General features: G+C 32.8%; 1 protein-coding gene across 1 annotated transcript; it reads left to right on the forward strand.

Moving 5' to 3' along the window:
* Positions 1-826: 826 nt before the first annotated feature.
* Positions 827-19,872, forward strand: LOC132316694 (protein DETOXIFICATION 27-like). Its single transcript, XM_059815167.1, has 10 exons — positions 827-990; positions 10,165-10,273; positions 10,341-10,544; positions 10,647-11,188; positions 11,796-11,882; positions 12,408-12,464; positions 12,653-12,891; positions 13,202-13,320; positions 19,501-19,590; positions 19,680-19,872. The coding sequence occupies exons 1-10, from the start codon at positions 827-829 to the stop codon at positions 19,725-19,727; spliced, it is 1,659 nt and encodes a 552-aa protein (XP_059671150.1). The 3' UTR covers positions 19,728-19,872.
* Positions 19,873-20,290: the final 418 nt, after the last annotated feature.

Raw genomic sequence — 20,290 nt, forward strand, 5'->3', positions numbered from 1 at the left:
ATTAATTACAAGTGTATTGTCCTTCCTTTTTCTCTTAAGGGGCTGGACTTGTCTCAGTGGATGGAACTAGTGGAAGCATATGAAATCTATGTGGTCTGCTATAAATTTAAATACACCATCTCAATTCCTTTAGTGATTTTATCTTTTTATTGAAAAAATTATTACATAATCCCCAAACTATTACTTCATAAATAAGGATTTTTACACATAAGTGGCCTTATGGAATCATATTTACCATCTAATTGAGTCAAAGTTTGAAAGTTTCAAAAAAATGAGATTGAATCCAATTGCTGATGTGGACATGAAATTTCACTATTCAATCTAATCTGTTACATAAAATAACCTTTACTTTTGAACTAAATCACCTTACGATCCCCTACCCATTTCACCCCCAAAACATACATATCCCAAGCATACCCTCCGCCATTCTTGCCCCACCCGATTTCACCTTCTCCTTCGCCACCGCCAAATTCACCGCCACCAAACGCGCGCCGCCGCATCCATCCACCTCCCTCCTCTTCTATACCCTCAAACAACCCTTGAATTACCACAACCTCAACGGGATCCCCAACCCCGGTGAATTGGTTACCTTCTATCAGAAGTACTGCGTCTTTGTCTTTAAGAACGATACTGGAGAGCTGACCTTCGCTGAGACCAAGAAGCCGATCGCTACCGTGAAAATCTGCCGGATTTGTACGTGGACGATCGTCTCACCGTTGATGGTGTCGATGGCATGATGGACCCCGCCTCTGCATCCAAGTGAGCATTTCCGAATCTAACGGTTAAGGTCAAATCTGAGGTGGACCGATCGTTTGTTGATCATGCGATGAAGGTCTTAAGGAGGAGAGGGTTTGGTGTGGTCGCAACGGCGATAGAGATGAGGCGGTCCGATCTAATGAGTTTGATGGCGGTGATGATTTTGGCCCCCTCCGATGCGCGTCTCTTCTCGGAATTTGAAGGCTTTCATTTGATTTTCGTCATGACGTCATTGTGAAACAACTTGATTCTTTGGATCTTAGGACGTTTTCTGTCGAAATAGAGATCAAGACTGTAGCTCCGAACAGGTATCCGTGCGGTTGTGAGGGAGACAAGGGCTATTTGGCTACTAGAATTATGTAGCCCAAACCAGTTTTACTTAAACAAAACTTGTGTGAGTAAATAAAAAGATAGGGGCAATAAGGTAATTTGGTTCAAAATGAATAGTAAAATTTCGTAATACCCCTATAATTTAGAGGAATTATTTAATTAAATTAATTGCCTTCAAATGAATTTAATGGATTTATTTATTTAAAATTAATTATTTGTTCACTTGTTTATTTGATTTATTGGTATGATGATGTGCTTGATTATTAATTGATTTGTTAGCGTGTTGATTTTTATTTGTATGGTATGACTTGGTTATTAATTCTTATTTGATTATGTGATACATATATTTAGTTGTTTAATATTATTTGTTTGTTTATTTAATTATTTGTTTAAGTTTAATGGACGGGGTTTGGATTATTTGGACCAAAGGATTGGGTCTTGGGTTGGAGAAGGACGCCTTAAAGGATTTGGGATAGTTTAAAGACCATGGATTTATGCACGAGTATATATATTAATATACCATATTAAATGGATTATATATCTATATAATTATATAGAGAATTATATATTAATAGTAAGTATATATGTATAGGACTTTATGCATATATATGGTAAGTATAGTTAAAAAGAATTTATAAATATATATTACATAATATATATATATATATATATATATATATATATATATTAATATTTATATGTTTTATGTATATTAATATAGTTGGAGTCCTACATGGAGGAGGATTTGAATTGACAATATATATTATTTATATTTATATGTGTCATGTATATTAGTATAACTAGAGTCCTACATGGAAGAGGATTTGAATTGGCAATATATATTATTTATTTTTATTGTGTGAGGAATATATAATAAATAATTATATATATATATATATATATATATATATATATATATATAATATAATATATGTGTATATATATTTTATTTAATAGTATTATTATTTTTATTTGGGTAGTCATACTAGGAATATGATTAGGGTCTTAATGTGTATAAATATACACATAAGGTTATATTATTAAAAGGTTTTCACGTTAAAAAATAAAATTAAAAATAAGAGAGGCAGAGAAGAAGAAGAAGAAGAAGGGAAGGGTGTGATACCCCTTGATTCTAAAGCCACGGGTGATCAAGTCCGAGCACAGAATCAAGGGATACCAAACAATCAATATATAAATAAGCAGGAATAAAAAACTGAATTAAGAATAAAATAATAATGCACTGAAAGTAATTCTAATTGTCAAAATCCTCCAAAATAAAAGATTTAAATAATTTAAATCTTTAAATCTGTACAACTCAGGAATCCATCTAGTGAACCCTAATAATTCCAACCGATAAATAAATTTACTGAATTAAAATCCAAAACTAAATGAGAAAGAAAATCCTATGTAATCGGAAGAATGAGTGTCTGTATCTGTCTCAACACGATCAACCTCTAAGCCTGGTACTGACGAACACCTAAAAAATAAGAGTGGGTCAGGCCCACATGCAAGTTCCAACCTACTACAATCCATACATAAACCCGATACGCAGATACATCCTAGATAGTTCAGCAATATCTAAATAGTCCATAAATATAAATATATCCACACTACAGGATTTTCCCTGGACTACAGGCCTGTCTCAACCTGACTAGCAGACCTAACAGGGCACACATAAAACCATCATAGCCAGTTATGCATCCCAATGCATATACGCTCCCTGACCATCGATCCTGAGACTCAAGCTTATATCGTGGTAACATAAATATATATATAAATTCCATCCAAAACCAATGAAGTGCCGCTCAACTGTTCATTGCCAAGACACGACATTTACTTAGGATTTAAATGTTTCAATTAAATCCCTATCCCTCCTACTGCAGAAAAATATAGAGCAAACATCCGTTATGTTGTTCAACTATTTTAGTTAACAGGACATGCATCCATGTAGGATTTAACTGTTTTAGTTAATCCATTCCTTATGCATGAAGGGGTAGGACTTAACTTTTTGATCTAATCCATCCATGATATGTCACCGTCCCATACCGGTACATATAATGCAAATGATCCACAAGTGATGCATATTCATTAGAATATCAAATATATCCAGAAACCAGCATAATAGAATTCAGATAGTATTAAGACCCTATCATGCATCCAGTATATGATTATAATCAAAAAAACTTCCATTTAAATTGTTAAAGCATCGATAGACAATTTAAACCATCCATATCCATCCAATTGACAAAACAGAAAGTTCAACAGTTCATCAATTAACACCCACATCATGGTATAATGACTATCAGAAATATGACCTGAGCACATTATACTAGATATCCCCAACCATACACTCATACTAGTTCATTTAAATTATCAAAACAAAGACTAGTAATGAAAGCCCTCCTTAATGCCCGACGGCATGAAAATTATCATTTCATTACATGACGACCTTTTTAATCCTCCATCTTAAAACATGTGCCCGACATAATATGTCAACTAAGAATTCTCACTGCACATTATATAAAACCCCAACGGTATTTTATACTTACCCAAATAAACTAGTTAAAACAACCCGGCAAATAAAAGCTTCTCCACTCCTGACAGCATGCAACCATGTATTTAAATTACATGACGTCCACAACCTAACCAACCCTCATGGAACTTAAATATATCATAAATATCTTTGATATAAAAGCCTAAAAATACCTATTATCTCAGTTCATTGAATTTGCTAAAACAACTGGCAATACAGTCCTCCTTCCTTCCGACGACATTCACATTAAATATTTTATAATTCATACCGTCTTCTCCAGTTAACCCACCAACTTATACAAACTGTTTTAAGGACCTAACAGGTGAATTTTAAATATTTACCACCTCCCATAATTTCCAGAAACTTCATTTAAGTCCCTAAAGTCAGAAAAATTACCAAAAAATACCCCCAAAGGGGTTTTTATTCAAGGGAGCTGGCTCCCCCCCATGGGAGCCAGCTCTTTATCTTCTAGAGCAGGATCTCCCTCATGGAGAGCTGGCTCTACCTGATTGGGAGCCGGCTCCCTCATTTAGGGAGCCGGCTCTCTCTCCCTGAGAGCCTGCTCTTTTGTCTTTGACCTTCGTCTTCGCTTCCGGCGCCATTCCAGCCATCCGTCTCACCTTTGATACAGATTTTTAAACTTCCTAGAGTTCAATTTACATCCACACAGTCCTAGAACCTCCTCACATCCCCTTAGGATTTGATTTATAGAAGCTTAAATCCTAGTCGCAACAGTTGAAGCAAAGAACAATTTCAGAAACACAAAACATAAAAAAAGATTTCAGTTTGATTCATTATGCATAAATATTCATTTTAAAGTTTAATTACATTCCTGGGGTTCCGTCTAAGTTCCTAAAGTCCTAGAAACTTTTCACCTTCCACTATGAATTAATTTACAAAAGTCTCAATTCATAAACAACACAGTATGCAGGAAACCGATTCCAGTTCTTTAAACATAACAAGTTACAGTCTATTACACATGCATCAACCATTAGTTTTAAAGTTGAATTAACCTTGGAGACTATAAAGAATGCACAGAACACAAGTTTACAGGAAAGAGATAGTCTGAAACTTGCCTTTAGATTTCGCTTTGAAACCTTTCAACCTCTATCTGTAAATTCCGGCAAACCTAAGACCTACCCTTCCTCCTCTGGTCACTGCCTTTTACTTTTGTTACTTCCTGGCTCAAACCGCGAGCAATTCCCTTACTTCATCTCTCAAAACCACCTCTCTGTTTATTCTCAAAACAATTCCAGAAACTCTGTTTTCCCCTCTCCAAATATAACGTGAATAGGGTTTTCTCAAAACCCTTGCAGACATATATTGTTCTATATATATAGGCTCTATCAAAACCCTAATCCTGATTCCACGGCTCATTATGTCGGCTACCACTTATATATATACAAATTAAACCCTAACTTAAATATCACCCAAACCTGATAATAAACAAGTGCCCAAAACAATCACGTTCATAATAATTATATCTGTATTAAATAACCAACTAATTAATTATACTTAAAACAATTACAGGAAAACAAATAAATAAATAAAAAATAAATCACTCAAAACACATACAAAATTTCAAGTCAATAAATAATTAAATGCACAGAAAACAAATAATCAATTAATTAATTAAAATGCATATAAAATCAAATTTAAATTCCCATTTTATCCCTTTTGAAAACTAGGGGTATTACATAAAATCAAATTTAATATTTATATGTTTTATGTATATTAATATAGTTGGAGTCCTACATGGAGGAGGATTTGAATTGACAATATATATTATTTATATTTATATGTGTCATGTATATTAATATAACTAGAGTCCTACATGGAGGACGATTAGAATTGGCAATATATATTATTTATTTTTATTATGTGAGGAATATATAATAAATAATTTTATATATATATATATATATATATATATATATATATATAATATAATATATGTGTATATATATTGTATTTAATATTATTATTATTTTTATTTGGGTAGTCATACTAGGAATATGATTAGAGTCTTAATGTGTATAAATATAAACATAGGTTATATTATTAAAAGGTTTTCACGTTAAAATAAATAAATAAATAAGAGAGGCAGAGAAGAAGAAGAAGAAGGGAAGGGTGATAGAAAGGAGGCCAGATCAGAGAAAGAAGACGTCGGATTTTGGAAGAAACAACCAAGGTTGAGGCGTCGGTTTCATTTCGAAACTTTCTAGTAAGTTTTTTTCTAACTTTCCTCTTAGAACCCATAAGTTTATCACCTTAGGTATCAAAATCTATAGATTAAATTGGCATGTTAATCACCTAGACATAGGATAAATGCATGTGAAAAATTTGATTAGAAGAAAAGGAAGAATCCTTCTCCAACTAGGAAACTTTCTCCAATTCTCTTTTTAGCATTCTGTTTGTATCTCTTTCCTTGAGTGTCGAAACAGCTCAAATCTCGCCTAGTTAAACGGAAATTTGAATATCTACAATTTTGTATTTCACGAAAATTTCGTGAAACGGATGTTTACCTTGTCAAAACTGGGTTGGAAGACAGCACGAATTTTGTATATACATATATTTTATCCCATAATTGTTTTAGTCAATTATATCATAAGACATATTGGTTAAATATATATCTTATCCCATAATTGTTTTAACCAATTTGGATAATTTGTATTGATTGGGTATTGACTAAATAATTCTTAATATTTATATTTAACGTGTAATGTGTCATTTAGACATTGCTAAATTGTGTAACTTACGTGTTATATACGCCTACGTGTTATACTGCCACACATAAATAAATAAATATAACATAATCAACTAATAAGTTGTTCATTAATATTTATCATGTTTATATATGTGATGGTGGTATTGATGAAATCATAATAGGTTATTTATTTAAATTAATTACATATTTATAACTTGCATGAAGTGCCTATGTATGATTTATTTCATAATTAATTGTAAAGTTTGGTACATGGTTAAATTGGAGGCATGGATGAGTTGCTAAATGGATAACTAAAATTGTCTTATTAATTGTATGAATAAAATACATACATGAAAAGTATGGATGAATTGCTAATTAATAGTATGGACAAAAACATACTTTTAGAGGCATTGATAAGTTGCCAAGATATAAACATATTGTCATTTAATAGGCATGGTTGATTTGCCAAAGTATAAATGTATTACTTGTAGAGGCATGGTTGAGTTGCTATCATATAAATAAACATACTTCTAGAGGCATAGTTGATTTGCCAAAACATAGATAAATATTTGTGGAGAGATGGATAATTTGCCAAATTATAAATAAATTGCTAAGTAAGTTAGATGATTAAATATACATATATGGATATTGTGTTTATAAGTTGGAGATAATAAATATTCTTATTAGAATAAACTAATGTTTAAAGGATAATATATTATTTTATAGTATTAATAAAATAATACTAATGTAGTCATGGATGACTTGTCAAAGTATAGATCTTTGTTATGTGATCTTTATAAATAAAATCATACATTGGTGGAAATTGGGATTTGGATTGAAGGAAAATATTTCTTGAATTATTATTTATTCTTTAAATAGTTAAATAACTGTTTAAATATGAAATTTAGGTTTAAATGAGTTTTCTCTTAAAAGTGAATGTACTTGATGGTTAGTTTAAATATGAAAGTAATCTTATCATTGTTTATGGTATTAGATTTCAAGGAATATATTAATGAACATATTCTTTATATATTTATATATATAATATATATGTATCATCTTATATTAAAAGTTAAAACTTTAATTAGAATGATTTTGGTTAGAAATATTTTATTTATTGATTTTCAAAAGTTTGGTAGAGGGAACTTACTCGTGGGTCTAACCCACGATTTATTTTTCAGGTTATTAGAAGTTTAAGTCTCGAGGTTGAGGATCCGCAGCTGGGAGACTGTCATTCATCTACTCATCTTGTTTACTTTTTAGTATTGTTATTTTATTGTTAGATGTCTGGTGAATTAATAGTTTATAGTTTAGGGATCCTTGACTTATAGGATTCCCGAATTGTATTTTAAAATTTTAAATTCATGGAATTTGTTTTTCTCAAGGAGGTTTTATTTTATTAATAGAATTTCGTTCAGCGATTTATTCATTTTTTTTTTTTTTTTTTGTTCTTCTTGTATTCTGTATTCGTTTTATTGCCATATTGTTTTTGATATCCCCGTATTTTCAGGTGTGAGTCTGACCAACCTACACGTAAAAATTCGGAGGTATCACAAATTTCATGTTCACGTCAATAATTGGGTCAATTTCATTTTTATGAAACTTTCAAACTTTGACTTATGGGTCCATAAAGTCATTTATGTGTAAAAATCCCTCATAAATAATTGCATTAACTTTATATTAACGTCAACTCACTATTTATTTATGTGTTAACATGTGATTAACGGAACTAATGTTTCTCCTTTCCGTCTGCGTGCAGCTCACTCAACCCAAATTTCTAGAACGGCAAAAGATAGAGAGCTTTTCACCAAGAGAATTGGAAATTCCGAGATAACTTAACCATCACCCACCCACCGACACATTTTCATGCTCCTTTCTTTATTTATTATTATTTCTTTAAAAAAAATTCAGTTTCTCTGTGTTTTCTTATTACACAGGTACACATCTCATTCTTCTTAATATTTTATTATTTCTCATTTCACACCTCAACACACACTCACTCACGTGACATACTCACGCAAGCACATGCATATGCACTTTTCATTCCATCCTCTTAATCCTTTTTTTGTTTTTACCCTTTTCGCCTTTTACACGCACATGCATACACACTATATTTTTCCTAGCTTCTTTCTTTTTTAATTGTTTTTTTTTTCTTTTCTTTTCTTTTATTTTTATTATTATTTAATTTACTAACACCTCCAGCTAGCATGAGGAAGTTTTTCTTTTATTAGTTTTTTTATTCTCTTCCTTTATTCTTTTTTTATTACTGCTATTATTTATTTCTTGTCCATACACACAGATGCTCACGTGTGATGTGTTCTCCATTTCCAAACTAGCACATTTCAATGCCTAAATAGATATGGTTAATTCTAGCGTTGGCTTTTGTCATATTTTCAAAAAGGAAAATATTAATATTAATATATAACTGCACCCCACCGACGGGTTGACATTTTCATAGCTCTTCATCAATCACTCATGTTTTCATAAATTCTTGGATATTTTCATAAAAATTATATTCAGTTCTGAAGAAATATGATAAGAGGGATTACAAATCAATTGTTTTTCCTCCGAAGTTATCATATTCCTTTATTTAATAGAACTTGTCAAAATTGCATCTTTTTCTAAAATTCACGTATCACTAAAATATGGAGAAAGTCAAAACTCAAATTTCATGATTTTTAAAACCTAAAATTACCATCGGACACATAGGAGTTAAATATCTAATTAATTAATTCTGAATTCACTCGATATATATTGAAATGCTCGATATATATTGAAATGCTCAAGTACATTACATTTGTTTTTCAAAAATTAAAATTATTTTTCCTAATCTGATTATAAGTAAAGAGATGAAAATATTTTTTAGAACGTGGTAACTGCAAAATTTTACGAATATTTTAGGGTGCCTAATTAACATCTTTCCTCGGCATAATCGAAACCCGAACTCATGAATCTGGGTGGCGTAGACTTACATGCGGTTACTATAAAAAAAAAAAAAAAAGAAATAAAAAATTTACTCCCCAATCATCTACTCATTGGAACTTGAATGTAGTGGTGGGATCCACCTAATAGATAATTCAATGGTTGAAAATCATCTGATCTTACCATAAGCAATAAGCATCCCTAGTAATCTCCAACGAGTTCTATCGACTATACATACACACAAACACACGAGGAATTTGAGCTCTGCATCAGTGATGTGATTCACTTACATCTCAATTTTGAAGCCAAAAATCAGACTAAAAACCGAACGAGAAGTGATTTTGCTTTCAAGCAACAAACGAGTTAAGAGCAAATATGTGATATAGTGTTGAATGAAAGAAGAATTATGCTCTCCTAACAAAGAAATGTAGAGAAATACGGCCATAATTTCAAATGGGCAGATATGAATGGATGCGTCTTCCTCACTATCTATCGACAATGGATATTGGTAGGGTTTTGTGCTCAAGCTCTGAGTTCGAGAAGAAGACTTCTGAAGCGATCATGAATGAGAAATGAGAAATCCAAGTGACCAACGTGCCTAGTTAATTAATTTCAATTTGGAAATAAAACCTGAAATTAATCCTGTTAATAAAGAAAAATGGGATAAAAAGCAACATAAGGTTTGGTTTTGGCGGACAAATAAATTTTTTTTTGTAAGGATTCAAGTCCGAATGCAGTAAATATCAAGTTGTATATACTCGTTTTTGTTGTACACAAACACGTTAACTATATATTTTTCTACACGCACGAGAAACACTATATAATATATATATATATATATATATATATATATATATATATATATATATATATATATATAACCATTATTGTCCTACATCAATGTCACATACCAAAGGATCCGAAATTCTACCTACCCTGATGACTATAATATAGTCTTAAAAGTCCTCTCCTCCATCTCTACCCAAGAGAAAAACAGGCGAGAGAGAGAGAGAGAGAGAGAGAGAGTAAACAATGCAGGAGCAACAAGTACCCTTGTTTGGCTACACATCCTCAGTTGTGGCATCAAAACAGCAAGAAGATGAAGCTCTTTCACGGAGGGTCTGGATTGAATCAAAGAAGCTCTGGCACATTGTGGGCCCTGCGATCTTCAGCCGTATCGCCTCCTACTCCATGTTCGTCACCACCCAAGCTTTCGCTGGCCACCTTGGCGACCTTGAGCTTGCTGCTATGTCGATTGCCAGTAATGTCATTATTGATTTCAACCTCGGTCTCTTGGTACCCCACTTTCTATTTCTAAACACATCATCAATTCACTGTCTATCTCTGTCTTATATATAATTTTGTTTTGTTTTGTTTCTAACTTTCTATATAAATCAGTTGGGAATGGCAAGTGCTCTTGAAACGCTATGTGGACAAGCTTTTGGAGCCCAAAAGTACTACATGTTGGGTGTGTATTTGCAACGCTCTTGGATTATTCTAGTTGGTTGTTGTGTGTTGGTTTTGCCTATGTATGTATTTGCTTCTCCAATCTTGAAGTTATTCGGTCAGCCTCCTGATGTGTCCGAGCTCTCTGCTTCTGTCCTCTTGTGGATGATTCCTATTCACTTCAGCTTTGCATTTCAGTTTCCTCTGCAGAAATTCTTGCAGAGTCAGCTGAAGACTGGTGTGATTGCGTGGGTGTCCCTAGCGGCTCTGGTTGAACATGTGGTTGTGAGTTGGTTGCTTGTGTATAGGCTCAAGCTTGGAGTGGTTGGGGCTGCTATTTCTTTGAGTGTCTCTTGGTGGGTTTTGGTGTTTGGGCTGTTTGGTTATACCATTTGTGGTGGGTGTCCTCATACTTGGACTGGTTTCTCCATTGAAGCCTTTTCAGGTCTTTGGGAATTTGTGAAACTCTCTGCTGCTTCTGGGGTCATGCTTTGGTACCTCCCTCTATCTTCCTCTCTTTCTATATATAGTATCCACATGTATATATATATATATGTATATATATATTTGGTAATGAAAAATCTACCACATTATTGTTATTATTATTCTTAATTGGTACTCACACACACGTCTCCACCGAGGCTTAAACGCATGACCTCGCTTTAGGAAATAAGAGCCTGGTACCGCTAGGCCACTGCCTATAGATATCTACCCCATTATTCACTCTAGAATCTCGGATGATTTGCAAACTCAACATACACCTGCGCCTGTAAATCATGTGCATCATTTAAATTCATATATTTGATACCCCCTCTCTCTTCCTTTTTCTCTGTAGTATTCACAGTGTGTGTATATATATATATAAATTTATATGGTAATGGGAAACATACTTTTTGCAAACTCTAGATATACCAACACCGCCTGCAAATCACGTGCATCATTTAAAGTGGCATCAGAGAACTCGAACCAACAACAGTAGGACATGCATTTATCTTGTAATACCATTGAGGATCGATGTTGTTAATTTGAATTTTATATTCATTTCTAAAAAGTATAATTTTAATTTGTTTTCTTTTTATATATATTGAAATTTTGATACAGTTTGGAGGACTGGTACTACAGAATACTGATATTGTTCACTGGAAACCTAGAGAATGCAAAAATAGCAGTGGATGCTTTATCCATATGGTAAACAACCCTTTTTACATATCATGAGTGTCATCATCATTGTTATTATAATTGTTATCATTTGATAGTAAATATATGTAAACAGAAATAAATCTCTATCACTGTTTGTAATGGCCTCATGCAAAATATTACTATATATAACGGAATAATATATTTTCACATATATTAATGGGATATGATTTAATTTGAGATATTGTATTTGTAGTTTTGTAATAATTTTGTTTAGGTAGGTGGTTGTTCTGAATTGTGCATATTTATTGTTTGTTATTATAATTGTTATCATTTGATAGTAAATATATGTACACAGATCGAAATAAATCTGTGTCATACTTTGTAATGCCCACATGCAAAATATTACTCTAACGGAATAATATATATATTTTCACATATATTAATGGGATATGATTTAATTTGAGATATTGTATATGTAGTTTTATAATAATTTTATGTTCACCAACTCTTATTAATTTAGGTAGGTGGTTGTTTTGAATTGTGCACATTTATTGTTTGTTTCTCTTGTTGCAGTACGATCATCAATGGATTTGAGATGATGATTCCTCTTGGGTTCTTTTCTGGAACTGGGTAAGACAAATCACTCACAATCACTTCATTTAAACATTCTTTTATTAGTAAGTTATGTGAGAAGTACTATTCCATTTGGTGGCCCTCGCCTGTTTCACTTAATCATCTTATCATTAATATATTTTTTTGGAAATGATAATAAGATTATATATACTGATGATATATGATGATATATTTCTATTAAATAGAGTTAGAGTTGCAAATGAGCTCGGAGCAGGAAATGGAAAAGCTGCCAAGTTTGCTACTACAGTTTCAGTGGTGACATCTACTTTGATCGGTCTCTTCTTTTGGCTATTAATTCTGATATTCTACAACAAAATTGCCTTCTTGTTCTCCTCCAGTACACCTGTATTGGAAGCAGTAAACAAACTCTCGCTCCTCTTGGCCTTTGCAATTCTCCTCAACAGTGTCCAACCAGTTCTATCCGGTAAATATTAATTAATACCAACTCCTCTATATATACACACACACACACACACTTTGCTATTTGATAATCTTATTCGCCACTTAATTATGAAAAAATTAAGTGCTTATTTGATTAAATGAATTTGAATAAGTTTTTTTTTTTTTTTTTTTACTGTTTTAAATTGACCATGAGTTCACTCATCAAAAAAATTATCAATTTACATTAATAATTTAAGATTTCAACACTTAAAACTTTTGATATCTAATTTTTAGATTTATCAAACACCACCATGCTAACAACATAATTAAAATTGTTGTGTTTATATTGACAGGGGTAGCTGTGGGATCGGGATGGCAGTCATATGTGGCATTCATTAACATTGGTTGCTACTATGTGATTGGAGTCCCACTTGGATTTGTAATGGGATGGGTTTTCCACCGAGGAGTTATGGTATGTATGACAAATGTGTGTGTATATATAAAAAAATAAAAAAATAAAAACATTATGGTGTTTCAGTACATTGAAGTGTTTCAGTAGATTATTTTTTATAATAAATGAATTATAAATTTATCTTCCTTTTGTAATCCACCTTCCCTAAAAAAAAACATTAAAAAAGGTTGCAGCATCACAAACACTTTGTTCAACTTCTTATATATATATATATATATATATATATATATACCATTATAATATTATATATAATATGCATCATAATATGATGGTATATATAATATGTACCATTAAATATTATTTATACTATATTTGTATTTCCATCCAGCTTTTTAGACCTATATAATTAGATAAGGAAATATATATTACTATAAAACTCATTTATTTAATTTAATAAAAAAAATATAATTAGAGAAGGAAATACCAATAACAATAATAATATAGTAGCATGAAATATGAATGGAATTCGACTTAGAGAAGGAAATATATAATATTGAAAATCTTATTTAATAATATAGTAGTAGGACATAATACTACTACTAATAATAATATAGTTGTATGAAATCAAATTAGAGAAGGAAATATATAATATTAAAGAATTAAAAAAAAAAAAGAAATTCAATAAAAGAAAATCTAATTAGAGAATGAAATATATAAATATATATATAGACAAATCTAATTAAAGAAGGAAAGATATAAAATTGAAAAATAAAACTACTCAAATTTAATAAAAGTGAATTTATACAAAATCATTTTTATATTTAGCTTTTTTTATAATTTATTCTAAATTTTTATAATTTTATTTATTTCAATAAATAATATGGTTTTGTAATGTTATTATTTATATATAACAAATAATAATACAAAATTATTCTTTATTTTTTTTTATGTTTTATAATTTTTTATTTTACTGTTAGCTCATGTGCATCACACGTGTGTTTTACTAGTATATATATAAATTTTACATTATAAAATAAACATACAAAAAATTTGAACATTTGCATGATTTAATTGTTTGAGAATAGTTAAAAACTTAAAAATGTTGAATTTGTAACAGATATGTGGGTGTAAAAAAAAATTTCTTATTGGAAAGTTACTATTTCTTACCTCCCTAACACTCTACCTCTTTTGTTTTACACCATTTTGTATTTATAATGTCTCTTTCATACCCTACTTAGTTTCTTTCTTGATGTACAAGTTGCATCACTCTGGACCTTTCTTCTTTATGGGCTAGTTGGTATCTTGTCTTGGCCGGCTTCATGCTCGTGGGCCTTGGCTGGGCCATTTGGATCGAATTGAACCCAATCCATGTTTCTTTGGGTGGCACGTGTCTCTTCGGGGTCATGTTGGTGAATGAAACGACACTTTAGGGAAATTTTGCCCTTTCACCTTGCCCCGCCCCTTAATTTTTCTCTATTAATTAGGGCAAAATTATTAAGTAAGTGGTGTATGTAGTTGGCAGCTCGATGTCATTATGGTGGGCGAACTTGAACAATGGTGCAAGTATCCATGTCTCGGGTTTCACACTGTCATCATTTCATTAAGTTACCATGTGACTTCGTACTCTGCACCACGCTTCCTTCATAAACCTATGCCCATTTAAAGGTTTCTTTCTGCCATTCAATCACTTTTTCTTCTGCATTCGGCTTCAGATTTGTGTTTGCTAAAGATTTTCCTGGCGAATTCCTTCAGCAACATCTGAGTTCTTGTCTTGTTTCTCTATCGGCGGTCAATCTTGTCACTTTTTGTGGTCATCTTCCCCACTCCTTTAAGGCCAGTCCTTCTTACTTGTTGGATTTTTGTAATTATGTCATTTTCTTGCCATAATAATTTTTTCTTTATTCAGTCAGGTTTTGGATCTAGACTACTTACATGCCTGGTGTTAGATTTTGGGTGACGTATTCATTAGACCTTTTCCTAGGAGTATTAATACCAAAACTGGCACTGGTCTTGCCAACGGGGAAATTCTTTTCACCGCTACTTAGCTTGGGGTTATTAGATTTCCCCTACACCCCTTATTTCACTTAGATCTCAATAAATTAAATCTTACCCCTTTGCATGTAAATCCCAACATCTAGGATCATATTTTCCCTTCTGATCTTGAACTAGAAGAGAGATCTAGATTTGAACATCTTAAACTTGCTTTTCTTCTATAAAGTATGTAGGATTCGCCTAATTGAGAATTATTATCACCTCTTCCCAATACCCGATCGATCGTTCTGTAAGGATAAGCCTGATTCGGATAAAGGTGGAAAAAAACATATCATATCCATTTGGGGTAATGGAAAACCAGCGCCTCCTGTTCCCAATACCTTCTGGGTTTAGTGATCAATGAACGCTCCCTCTGAAAAAAAAAAAAAAAAAAAAAAAAAAAAAAAAAAAAAAAAAAAAAAAAAAAACACATAAGAATGAGTGTACTTGTAAGATCTTCCTTCCCCGCTTTTATTTGTTTATCTATCATCATCTTGACATTCCTTATGATTTTCTGGATTATAGCATTTGCAGAGCCAGGTTTCATTATTTGGAGCAGAACATTTGGTGTAATTGCATGTGTCCCCTCATTTTCAAAACTCATCACTTTAGGGCTTCATTTGGATTAAGGGGTTTAGAGGGATTTGGAGAGAAAAGAAAAGGATGGGAGGAATAAGAGAGAAAAGAAAAGGATTAGGAGAGATTTAGAGGGATAGCAAATTCCTCATTTGGAATCTCTCTAAAATTGACAAGATTTGGAGGGATTTAGAGAGAAATGGAGCAAATTACAAAAGTAACCTTGAGAAAAGGGGCAAGTTTGAGAGTTGAGAGACAACGGGCCAGCTAAAGCTTTGCGAATGGCGACCGACCTGGAATAGCGGGAAGAGGTCGAGATGGCGTACAAGATCTTCGCCTAAAACCATACAAACGGCTGGTCTTTTTGCAGTTTTAGAGAGAAAAAGAGAGGTCGAGATGGCGTATGAGATTTTGTAGTTTGCAGTTTTAGAGAGAGAGAGATGGGTTTTGAAAAATAGAATATATATATATATATATATATATATATATATAGAGAGAGAGAGAGGGGAATACATCTCCTTAAAAAATAGAAGATATATATATATATAGTTTGTAGTTGCAGAAAAAGAGAGAGAGAGAGGAGGATGAGAACGAGAATAGAGTTGGAGGCTATTGGGGAGGCTGAAATGATTTGCCCTATTGACCCTGACCCCACAAAAGGGTAAAATGGTAAATTATTCATTCATTTCTTTTCTTTCTATCCATCCAAACAAGAATATACCCATTCTTTTCTTTTTTCTCCTATCCATCCAAACATGAATATTATTATTTATATCCTTTATTTCCTTTTCTTTTCTTTTCTTTTCTTTTCTCTCATAATCCTTTCTTTTCCTTTCCCTCTTGTGTATCCAAACGAAGCGTAGAGCTTCTTGAAAATATTTCCTTTGAAGTTATTTATATGGAAGCGTTACAGATCCCATCATTTAGGAGCTTAACATGCGATCTCCCTGGAGCAATGAAGTGGCTGTTACTGATCCAGTTGGTCTTGCGCAGCCCCAATGAGTTGCTCAGAACAAATCGCAAGGAAAAAATACCGACTCGTGATGGTGATGATGGTAATGATATTCCATTGGCTCTACGACGGAAAGTTATTTGCTCGTCCAACCTGACCAACCCTAATACCCAACAGGAAATGATGACTTAAAGGTGTGGTAATATAGGTGGCATTAGGTCTTCTTCTGGTGGCACTCCTCATCTTATTACTGCTGTGTCGTGGACCCCAAAGTTATTCAGAATGGATGGGTCCGTGGTCACTGCTGAAGACATAATGTTTAATGGGTCGATGACCTTGGCATACTATCGAACATGTGGACTCCACGTGATGTCTAAATTCAAAGGTGACTGAACTAGAAAGATATATTCTCTTGATTCCCTATCGCTTTTCTTATATAGGGGCCATCAAGTATGGCTATGGTTATAGGGATGGATTTACTGATCGTTCTACCACTGATGACTCTGAGAAGGCCTGTGATGGGCCTGGTGACTGTGATGCTGACTTGGAGATCAATCCCCCTGGCACATATTCCGATCCTCTCGTAGACCAAGCAAAATTGATTTTCAAGGAATGTAAGGACTTAGTCATCCTAGGTAACACCCATTCTGCTCTTTCCCTCCAACCTTCCAATCCTATTTCCTCTATTCAGGTTTTCAATCTTCCTTCTACCATTGGCGCCTCCATTATTTAAGCTGATGGAACACCTGGCCTGGCATCTGATGGGAAAGCTTTAGTGCCTGATGGCCAAGCTTTGGTTTCCGGTGAAAATGTTGTTGTTGATTTGGATTCTCCTTTGCATCAGGAAAACACTCAATCCAATCAGAAGCACATCCAGTAAAGTGAAGGATCAGCTTTAGGAGAGTTTTTCCAAGCATTTGGCATTCGGCTAGTGGTGCCTCTTGCCACCATCACTTTTTAAAAATTTATCCAAGTGTTTAGCATTCGGCTAGTGGTGCCTCTTACCATCATCAAATTTTAAAAAATTTATCAGTGTTTGGCATTCGGCTAGTGTTGCCTCTTACCATTGTCACTTTTTGAAAATTTATCCAACGTATATTTGGTAGCTAGAGAACTTACTTTTTCCAATGGATCTTTTTATTCATAGATTACCAGCTCATGGCTATTAATTTTGGCTCTACAATCGTCTTACATTCAAATAACTCTTAGGTAGAAAACAAAAGGGAAGAAAGGGTTGCATACTTCTTCATTGGTAGTACCTTTTTAGATATGTGGCATTCCATTGCTTATCCACTTGCCTTCCACTGAGTGTCTCAAGCTTATATGCCCCTTTACCTACGACTCCATGATTCTGTATAGTCCTTCCTAAGGAGACTTCATTTTTTATACTCTTGTTAAAATAATTTTGTGGATTGTTGGCTTTTGTACAAGTATGTTCTACCCTTTATATGGTTCTTGATAACCATCAGGGAAAGGAACAAAAAATGCATCTAAAGTCTAAACACATGCATGATAAAGAGACTAATAGAAATGTTGCTGTCTGAGGGTAGTATAAGAGCAAATGCACTGAAGATGAAGGAATTGGCTAAATAGTGTATCGGTGAAGGTAGATCATCGTTCCAGAATTTCAATATATATATATATATATATATATATATATATATATATATGAACTTTATTTTGGTAGTCTTACACTTCATTTGATTTTGTAATTTTATTAAAAAAAAATGACTTAATAATTCCTAAAAAAGAACTAAAAGAGTACTATTGTTTTACTTTGTAATAATTATAGGCCTAGTTTGGTATGCATGAATGAAATGGAATGAGAATGGAATAAAGTTGGGAATGAAAGAATGGTCATTCTCTTTCTAGTATTTGGTTGCAAGTATGAAATGATGTACGAATAAAATGAAAATCATAATTCTAAGTGGTGGTGGTGGAAGGTGACAGCGGTGGAAGGCGACAGAAAGTGGAGGTGGAAGGCAGTAGTAAAGGCGAGAGGCGGTAGAAGGTAATGGCGGAAGGCAATAGCAGCGATAGTGGTGGCGAAAGGCGGTGACGGCGGTGGTAACAACAGAAGGTGGTGGCGGCGGTGGAAGCCAATGGCAACGACGACGACAGTGGTGGTGGTGGCGAAAGATGGTGATTGTGGTGGTAATGGTGGAAGGCAAAAGCGGTAGTGGTGTCAAAAAATTCATTTCATTGGTTTAGATGTACAATGAATTTTCATTTATTTGGAATGAATTTTCATCTCAAGGGAATGGTCATTCTCACTTTAAATGTCATACCAAACAATTAAATGACATTCCATTTCTACATAACAAACTTGGCCAATACAGTATAGGAATGTTTTTTTAAGGAGAATGGTGTTTTTTTTAAGAGCATGTGTAGTGTAAAAGTACAAGCATTAATACAAAGGTAATTTCCATCTCATTTATTAAAACTTAAAAAGATAGTGGATTTCGAACTTGTGAAGTTGTCATCCTGCACAACTTGTTTCCCAAAAGAAAGGAACTAAAATATTTCAAAATTATTTATTATAATTCTCCAACTTAATGTAACAATCTATATATATATATATATATATATATATAGAGAGAGAGAGAGAGAGAGAGAGATCCAATAGTTTTAATTCTTATTTATTTTCTAACCTTGCATATTAAATTAATTATGATCATCAGGGTATATGGGCTGGAATGATATTTGGCGGCACTGGAATTCAAACTCTAATATTGGTCATCATAACGGTTAGATGTGACTGGGAAAAAGAGGTAATAATTAAAAACCTTAATAACTACTTGGAATTCTTTTTTTTCTACTTAAGGTGGTTTAATTTGATCATGATTCGATAAAATTGCAGGCAACGAGGGCAAGCATGCATGTAGAGAAGTGGGGAGGCTTGAATTGATGATAATCTTTTCTTTTATATAAGAAACTCAGAATGTTGATGATGGTTTTGTTGGAAGTTAATAAAAAATTTAACTTTCAGTGTTATCGTGTGTTATCGAGTGAGTTTGGTTTTGAAATTAAAATAAAGTGGTTGATAGGTTAAGGTTCTTAGAGATTGAATGATTGTTTGTTATCATACATATTACGTTCTCTGTTTATTTAAAGAACATGATTGTAATCCAAATATTGATTCCCAAATTAATATACTTACGTGGATTTCTTTATATATGTATTTTACTAATTCCTTTCTACTGCTTTTGTTGCTTCATTAAAATAGCCAAAAAGGCTAACATATAGTGGTATCAAAGCTTTCAACAATCAACCTAGATTAAACTCAGAAAAGAGCAACAAAAAAATGTTCCAGGTAAAAAAAATTGGATGTTGACGACGGCCGTTCCAATACGCCAAACTAAATGTAGTGAATGTGTGGTTCAAGAAAAGCCTTTTATGTCAAATTTAAATTTATAAAAACCACTACCAACACCACTACTAACGTAGCAAGAGTGAGTAGGGATTGTCCCA

This window comes from Cornus florida, unplaced genomic scaffold (assembly GCF_030987335.1).
Source record: "Cornus florida cultivar Cherokee Brave unplaced genomic scaffold, ASM3098733v1 CherokeeBrave_3.0.0_Hap2_Chr07, whole genome shotgun sequence".
Lineage (NCBI taxonomy): Eukaryota > Viridiplantae > Streptophyta > Magnoliopsida > Cornales > Cornaceae > Cornus > Cornus florida.